Consider the following 9097-nt stretch of genomic DNA (forward strand, 5'->3'; position numbering starts at 1 on the left):
CTGAACAATACGAGAACACGGAAACATCAGCTGCTCTCAAATCAAACGTCTTTACTGACACGGTGGAGAACATTTAGGATCATCTCCTGATCATCAGACTGAACACTGAAGTCTGCAAAGTCACATTCATAAGAAAAATAAAACTCTTATTTTGAAAACTCACATCAGGAAGTGTGCATGTTGTGTTTTATTATATGTACAATAATGTACACAAATGTAAGCGAGGTCACACAAGAGACCAGTAGTAAGTCATGATAAAGAGGTATATCAGTGATTACAGTAGCACGTCATGTTTGGAATCACACACACACACACACAACGCACATGCGCAACAAACGCAACGCAAACACACACGCGCAACGCACACACACTCTCTCTCTGTGTGTGTGTGCTAATGTGTGTGTCTCTGCTCGTGCAGAGCTGAGAGAAACCTGCTCCCCTCCCTCTCTCTGCCGCACGTTCCACTTATTCAGAGTAAGTGTTGAACACTAACGAGCTCAGATCGACCTGCTTGCCACGATTTCACCCGACAAACGGCGAGACAGAGAACGAGACAAGTGTTCGGACTTTATGATACGATCTGTTAATTTAACGATTAATGGATCCAAACGTACCAACGCTTTAAAACAAACAAAAAAAAACTACAGATCGTTATTACATGTTCAACCAAAGAGAGAGAGGACGATCAACACTCACTCATACATTTGACCAAAAGTTAAAAATCAAAATCCTCAACATCAAATACTGCAGACAAAGTCCTACACACAGTTTGTGAAACACGTTGGCAACATTTGAATAAGTGGGAGGAGCTTGAGTGGAGCGAGGGTTTCCCTATGAGATTTAAACGGCGTGCAACTTAAACCTGCAGATCCATCGAAACATCAATCATTCGACAGTTTTATCTTCAATGAACCGACTGACACACAGCAGAGTTTCCCTGCAGGACAGCGAGGGAGCAAGAAAGTGCAGCTTTAAGACATCGTCCAATTACAACACCTGTCGGCAAACACACACACACACAGAACTGCGGCTGCTGGTCGACGGGATGTTCTTGAAGTGAGTTTGCTTTAAGACTTTGAGCATGATGGCGATGCGGATTTATTCATCCTGCGTGTTTAGAATCTGATCAAACTAAATAATTCAACCAAAGCTCTGTCCTCGTTCATTCAGAGACTTACCGGTTCCTCTGCTTCTGTGTGTGGAGAAGAGGGAGGAGCTCCTCTGCATGGCTCCTCCCTCTTCATGACCCCTCCCATTCATGGCCACTCCCTGCTCTTCAAGACCCCTCCCCTCCATGGCTCCTCCCTCTTCTCCACACATCCACAATATGTTGAGGAATTTAAACAGAGTGCTCTCTGTTTGGTTTAAAATATAACGAGGATTGTATTGTTTTAAAACACGTGGTTGAGAAAAGTATGCCATATTTTGAAACACGCACTCCCACACATGCACACTCTCATACACACACACACACACACACACACAGGGGAGCAGCAGTTCCTCCTCCTCGAGCCCTTAGAGAGAAATCAAAGTGAAAATCAAAGAGAAAGAAGAAAGACAGAAAGACATCCCTGACGTTTTCCAGAACAAATGAAGAAGCTGAACTTTTAGACTCTTTTTTTTTTTTTTTAACTTAAATATAATAAAGATAAATGTTTTCTTCTCTCGGAGTTGGTCTCCGTCAGTCCTCCGTGGAGTCTGTGTCATCGTTGATATAGTCTTCCTCTATCGGCGTGCTGCCGTTCTGAGTCCCCCACTCGTCTTCGTCGTACTCGATGCTGTCGTTGTCCTCCAGCAGCTCGTTGTCCAGCTCTCCTCCTGCAGGCTGCACGCCCGCTGCAGCTCCGTCCGCCGGCGGCTCGGCGGCCTGCTGTCCGTGTTGGGGTTCCCCCGGAGCGGCCGGGGCTGCAGCAGCGGCGTCCTGCGGCACTGCGTAGCCTCCGTTGTTGTTGGAGAAGGCGGCTCTGTCTCGGCTGTCCTCCTCCACATACACTCTCTGGTGACACATGGGACACGTGTCCTGGATGTACAGCCACTTCCTCAGGCACAGAGCGTGGAAGTAGTGGTGACACGGCGTGATGCGAGCCGACGTGGAGAACTCCTGGTAGCAGATGGCGCACACGTCCTCGATGTCCGTCAGCTGGTCGCCGCGTACCTCCGGTAGCGAGTTGATCTTCTTGACGGCCGTGCGTCGGTTGATGAAGGTCTTCCAGCCATTCTTGGCCTGCAGGTAGATGTTGAAGTAAGCGTGCAGACACATCATGCAGGCGCGGATCTTACTGCCGGACTCGAACATCATCGTGTAGGCGCCGTTCCCAAACATGATGACGCCAAACAGGAACTCAATGATGTTTCCTGTGGAGCGCACGTAGTAGACGTAGTCGTCCAACTTCTCCCACAGGACGTTAGAGAAGCCGTCCGCCATGAAGAGGCCGTAGACGGTCAGAGACACGACCACCTGGAGGAGGGAGCGGGGACACGGGTTAGCTAACGGATACAAAAGGAGGGCGGTGCGTCGTGTGCGTCCGCTAAACCTCCGCACACGAGACGAAAGAAAACAAACTGTGTCAAGCCCTGAGTGTGCTGCACATATCTAAACGAGCCATAGTTTAACTTAAAGAGCCCATATTATGCCCTTTTTGGGGTTCGTATATTTAATCTATGTACCTACTTTTGTACGTTCACAATAGATAAAGTTTGAAAAAAGTGTCTGTTTTCATGTACTGCTCCTCTTTGCTCCCTCTACGCTCTGAGTCCGTCAGCTATGCTCTGCTGAGCCCCCACTGTTAGACCCCACGTGGGCCAAGTCTGCTCTGATTGGTATGCCGATCCGCTCTGTCGTTATTGGTCAGTTGCTCAGCACGGTTCTCGGAAATTTCAACATGAGCTGCAGGGCTTGTCACAACGAGCCAATAGACTTAGAATAGTGATCTCACACTGACAATGACGTCGCACTGACAAATTTTTATCGAGGGGGGCTAGAACCGAGCGTTACATGCGGCTAATGCTACAGCTAACAGGAGGACGTAGGAGAAGCCGCGTTTCTGCGGATTTTAATTTTTGCACATAGATGTGCCTAAACATGCACAGGACACTTGGAAAACACACTAAAGAGCATATAAAACCAGAAAAAGCATAATATGGGACATTTAAAGACGAAAAGGAAAGAGGAAGTGAAGAAAATCTACTGTCAACATGAACCTCTCGTCGTCACCTTGAGGCAGAGCTCCACGCAGAAGGCGGTGACCGCGAACAGCCACGTGTTGAGGGCATAGTGATGCCAGAGGGCGTAGCTGAGCACCACAGGGAGCACAAAGAGCGCCGAGGACACCAGCAGGACGGGGAAATGGCGTCGAAAAGAGGAGACGTGGGAGGCGCTGAGTGACATGAGCACGGGGTCGGTCATGCCGTGGATGAAGTGCAGGATGGCGGTCAGCAGAAGGCACATGTTCCTGCTCAGACGGACCTGCAGAGCCAAGACAAATGTCACAGAGAGTGCTCAACACAGATTTCAAAAAGGTCAAGGGTAACAACTTCCTCCAGAGGAGGATCTGTGACGCACACACCTGCTGCTCAGGTAAGAGATGTTGCCCTGAACTTTGACCTCTCAGCCAATTAAAAGTTAAATTAAACCTTAAGCCTGCTCGACTTAAAGGTGAAGGTGAAAAGGTTCAAGACGTTGAAGCAACCTTTGTTTCCTGTTTCCTGTGACCTCGTGACTCTTCAAAATAAGAGATTAAAACAGGGATGATGTAACGTACCAGGCGCTCCTCGGGGTCCAGGCTGCTGAGGCCGGTCTGCAGAGCCAGAATGAAGAACAGAACCGGAGCGACGAAACCTAAACGCTTGTCCTCCTCCTCGGTGGAACCTGTAGGGTCAAAAGAGAAGAAGAAACAGTGAACTTCATGAGCGGCCTTTCTTTGATTCTAAAGCAACGAGCTCTGAGTGTTACCGATGAAAGCCAGGATGCTGAGGCCGAGGTAGTGTGCCACGGACGAGATGACGGCACTCATCCCCAGCACGGTGAGGGTGGAGTCACAGCCCGAGATGATCAGGTTACTGGTCAGATCCCAGAACACATCCCAGCTCAGCAGGTAACCCTGGAAACGGAACAGTCACACACAATGATGTGAAACTCTGACTTGATGTGAAACTCTGACTTGATGTCAACGACGCTGACGCCGTTTTCACTGCTCCTTAAAGCTGCAGTCACAAGATTACAGACTCTTTCGTCTTCGTCCTGTTATGACGATGCAGTCTGAACAGTACTGCATCGAGAAATCCTCTGGCTTTAAAAATCGTTTCTCTGACGATGCTCGATCAGGCGGACATCCGGCCCGATGAATAAACCATTACAGAATCAGGATTAATGAAAACATGCAGAAATATATAAATCGGTTTCACGAGTGTTTCTGATCTCACCTGTGAGTCCGAGCTCCCATCTGTGGCCCCGCCTGTAGCGTCGCCGCTCTCCCTCCTCACTGCACGCACTACGTAGACCAGGATCAGCGCCTGTGCTGTGACCCGGGTCAGCCAGAACACCCGCAGCACATCGGGGAACCGGATCCTCTTCCAGGTGTCCTCGAGAAGCAGCTGCAGCCCGTAGATTCTGTACATGTGCCGGACCAGCAGGTAGACGTACCGGCACGAGTAGTAGAACCATTTGAGCCTCATGGCGAGGCACACGGCCGTGTTCAGAGCCAGCGCCATGCCCGAGAACACGGCCACCATTTGTCTGACGTCTGCAGGCAGCTCGATCATCATTCCCCACAGAGGGATCATGATGTCCAGGACCACCAGTGCAGCAAACAGTGACTGCAGGTTGAGCAGGAACACGTAACCGATGCCGAAGACCAGCTGCACAGCGGCCATGCCCAGCCACAGCGTGGGCCCGTTCCTCGGCAGTAACCTGAAGCCCAGCGCCGCTTTGTAGTACGCGCTGTAGAAGTCTATGTGAGAGGTGGCGTAGTAGTTAAAGAGGACCGCCGCCATGCCGAGGAGGACGGCACAGAAGAGGGTGTAGAACTTGAACAAGGCCTTCTGGGAGAGCAGCAGCACCACGCTGGAGACGAGGACACCTGGGACACAGCAGAGACACGATCAGCAGAGACACAATCAGCAGAGACACAATCAGCAGAAACACAATCACCAGAGACACAATGAGCAGAAACACAATCACCAGAGACACAATCAGCAGAGACACAATCAGCAGAGACACAATCACCAGAGACACAATCATCAGAGACACAATCAGCAGAGACACAATCAGCAGAGACAAAAAAAATTGCATGTTCTTCCTTTACAGGCTTCATATGCGGTTTTTCACACTTAAATGCAATAGAAATCAAGTATATCCTCTGAAAATAACTGTGAGTCATGACTGTCTACAATGAGTGTAACACCAGAGTCCAACTGTCTGTGATGTTTTCTGTATCTACAGCGTGTTTACATGGATGGGACGGCGGGCTCGGCATATAAAAGTTGTTTAATTGAGGGACTAGAGAAAAGAAGAATAACATACTGTACTCACTGCTTAATTGAATGTCATGTAAGCGTTTTTAGATCACGGTCATTTCCTGTAAATGTGCATGCAGTGTGAAGATACCAGCATAATAAAGAGCTCTAGCATTAGCAGGCTAACACAACAGAGTTGTTTTGGTTTCATGCTGGTGCTCAAGGCTGCTGGATCAAAAAGTTGCATATTCTTCCTTTAAAGTGATCGATACATGATTTAGAATTGCTCCAGCGGGTTGCTTTTGCGGAGAGACAGACTGAGAGACAATCTGACTTCTGATCAGAGTGAGAAAACAGAAACATGTCGGGGTAACGATGAGGTTAAAAGGCGCAGAATTCACGTTGAAGACGCGATGACCTAACGTTTGGAGGAAGTCGACTGTCGAGTGAAAGTGCAAAACACGTCAGAAGCAGAGACACTAACGGGTCAGATAAACTACTCCTCCTGTCAGCTTCCTACACGGCATGTCGTGATATCGAAACAGAAGACGCCCAAGCTAAGAGCCAGAATAAGAAACTGACTTGTTATTGTAGTACTTTGTATTGCCTGTAGGTGTCGCTGTAAGACTCCAGCTCAGGGAAACATCTTAGGCAGTAGATGGCTGTTTTCTTAACCTCCTAATATTCAAGTAGATGAACCAATGTGTTGCTAAAAATACCCAGATGTCGTCCTGATTCTGTAAAAACCTACAGTCTGCATCAAACCAGTCTGTTTCCCACAATGCAAAGCGGCAGGTCAGAGGTCGACATGACGGACAGCAGCGTCCATCGTAACAGAGGAAATAATCACAGTCATACCAAACCACACAAAGAGACCACCAGTTATCTTTGTTGATTGAGATGAGTCTCTCGTCTGCTCATTTCAGACTCCAAGTGGACGCTACACTGAGACGGCGTTTGACGTCAGCTGGACTGTTGTTTACTTCCTCATTTCAAGACCAGAAACCAGCTTAGTGGTGTATTGCAGAATAACCACGACTGGAGGTCAGAGGTCAGACTACAGTCCAACATACTATGTTTGATAATAGTTTGGAGGAGCAGGAAGAAAATCCGTCTGACCGCTCGAGCGCGAGGTGGAATCTTGTTTGTTTAGCAGTTGGATGGATTCGGATGGCTCTTGGATTAATAAAGAAAGTGTTAAATCAGGTCAGGTGGCCAACCTTGGGGATCAACAGTTGCAGACAAACTCCTTCACACATTGACAACGTTTCTATTTGTACGTTTTCATCAGAGTGAGTTCAGTCAGAAGGTTAAAGGTCACGACTTTGTGTTCTCCTGAAACATCCCTCATCAGCCTGCCGTCAGGTGAACATGTCGGAGCTCTCTGTGCTGTTACTGCCCCTCCCCCTCCCCCCCCCCCCGAGCTGCTCAAAGGTCTGCACACTGAGAGTTGTATAAATTCCGAGTTGTTTGTGTGAGCAGAGCTTCGTCTAACCACAAGATAAAAACAGCAGAGATTCATGACCACCGGGTCAAAGGACGGGAACACGACGGGAAAGGAAAAAAAAAAGTTACTCTCGACTCGATCAACATTTCAGTACTGAACCGTCTTAAAAACAGATCTTCTGAATGTTTGTAACGAATGCTGAGAAACAAAACAATAAAGTACTTTAACATTCCTACATGGGGAGACGGTAGCCTAGCGGTTACGTCCTGCGCCACATGTACAGAGGCTTTAGTCCGCTGTCAACCATGGGTTCGAATCCGACCTCGGCACTTTGCTGCATAATGGCCCAACCTCTCCCCTCCCAACATTTCAGTTGTCCTCTCCATCCATTATCTTTACCGCTCTTACCCATTAGGGGTCGCGGGGGGGCTGGAACCGATCGCAGCTGTCATTGGGCAAGGGGCAGGGATACACCCTGGACTGTTCGTCAGCCAATCACAGGGCTGACATACAGAGACAGACAACCAGCCACACCCACATTCATACCTACAGACAATTTAGAGTCACCAGTTAACCTAACGAGCACGTCTTTGGACTGTGGGAGGAAGCCGGAGTACTCGGAGAGAAACCACACGTGCACGGGGAGAACATGCAAACTCCACACAGAGAGGCTCCTGCCAGACGGGGATTCAAACCTGGAACCTCCTCGCTGTGAGGGGACAGGACTAACCACTGCAGCAATGTGCAGCCCTGTCCAATATAGTAAAGGAAAAATGGTCCCAAAAATGAATTATTTCATTATTATTAGAAATCGACCAGTCACTCACAGAAATACTGAAGCGAGAGAGAGAGAGAGACAGAGAGAGTGTGTGAGAGAGAGAGGGGAATGACATGCGGATTCGAACACGGACTGCCCGCTTTGAGGACAACAGCATCTGCACATGGAGCCTGCACACTAAGCACTAGGCCACCGACGATTTAAAAAAAAAATAATCTTGCAGATACTTCCTCATCAACAGGCTCGTCTCGATACCAGAATGTCAAACGATATTCAGACCCATTTGTCCTCGACATCCAATAATGGGAACTTTCTGTTTTCATTATCAACTTTGTGCATCAAGCAACTTAAACCGTGTAAAGGAGATTGCTTGCAATTTGTGATGAGTTCATTCACTCCTTTCCTACCTGGTCCTAACCACCTGACTCTGGAAGTAAGACTCTTTTTAAGGCTGGTCCCCCCCCCCACCCCCTCCATCACCCTGTTAGACAATCTGTTCTCCCCCCTCTCCTCTCCAGCTTTCAGGAGTTCGTCAGAAATATTTGATGGACTCATTCCTCTCCGACACACCTGTCACTTGCCTGATGAAATACATGTACACTTAAATAATGTATCGTTTGAGAACAGGTGATGTCGATACAAGTATTGAACCACACATATAACATAATATATCTTATTAAAAACTAATCAAAGATGAATTCACTGGGAACCTTCACGTCTTCAACAGCTGTTGTAACCAAGACAACGTCAGACACATACTGCTGACAGTCATCAGTTAACACGGTCACCCTCGACACCGAAACACCGGCAGGGATACAAACACCTGTCAGACTTTACCTGACGTTGCTGGTAGTTAGCGACTTGTTGACATGAAATCAGAGCTGAGATAGACGAGTTAAGCTTGTAGTGATATCACTGCTGCTCGGTAAATCGGCTTAAAGTCGCTGTGACAGGTGACATAACTTCACGCTGCAGGTGAACGTCACGGCTAAACGTCAGGCAGCTAGCTGTCCTTGTGATGTAGCTGTTAGCTGAATGCGAGGCTCGTTTGTCGGACTTTTTATACACACCTGAGACTCTGACCAGCACCTTCCCCACGGCACCGGCCCAGCCCGAGCCGGGGTCGTAGTACGAGTTAAAAATGGCGTCGATAATAAAGATACAGGGGACTCGCAGAGCTACATCCAACACCGCCAAGGCCTGCTGGCCTATCCGGGCTTGAGTGGACGCCATGCGGCTGTAGTGGAGGGCTCACAGTCCTGGGGAGTCCGGCTTATCCATGAAACGTTAAAATAAGAGTTAGTCCTCTTTGGTTTCACTTTGCCTGCTGTTTATTGGAGAGCGCTGAACCTGCTGTCGTCCGCCATGTCCGCCAAACCTCCTGTTGCTTCTTCTTCTGCTGTTCTATTTCGAGCAGG

General features: G+C 48.5%; 1 protein-coding gene across 2 annotated transcripts; it reads right to left on the reverse strand.

Moving 5' to 3' along the window:
• Positions 1-164: 164 nt before the first annotated feature.
• rnf139 (ring finger protein 139) lies at positions 165-9089 on the reverse strand. Of its 2 annotated transcripts, none has more exons than XM_020651664.3 (6): positions 8750-9089; positions 4423-5078; positions 3953-4100; positions 3762-3868; positions 3215-3466; positions 165-2458 (listed from the first exon to the last, which is right to left on the reverse strand). In XM_020651664.3, exons 1-6 carry the CDS (start codon positions 8910-8912, stop codon positions 1682-1684), a joined length of 2103 nt encoding a protein of 700 aa, XP_020507320.1. In that variant the 5' UTR covers positions 8913-9089; the 3' UTR covers positions 165-1681. The 2 variants fall into 2 exon arrangements, with proteins under 2 accessions (XP_020507320.1, XP_065804352.1); XM_065948280.1 differs by lacking the exon at positions 8750-9089 and adding an exon at positions 7138-7742.
• Positions 9090-9097: the final 8 nt, after the last annotated feature.

Source organism: Labrus bergylta, chromosome 19 (genome assembly GCF_963930695.1).
Source record: "Labrus bergylta chromosome 19, fLabBer1.1, whole genome shotgun sequence".
NCBI lineage: Eukaryota > Metazoa > Chordata > Actinopteri > Labriformes > Labridae > Labrus > Labrus bergylta.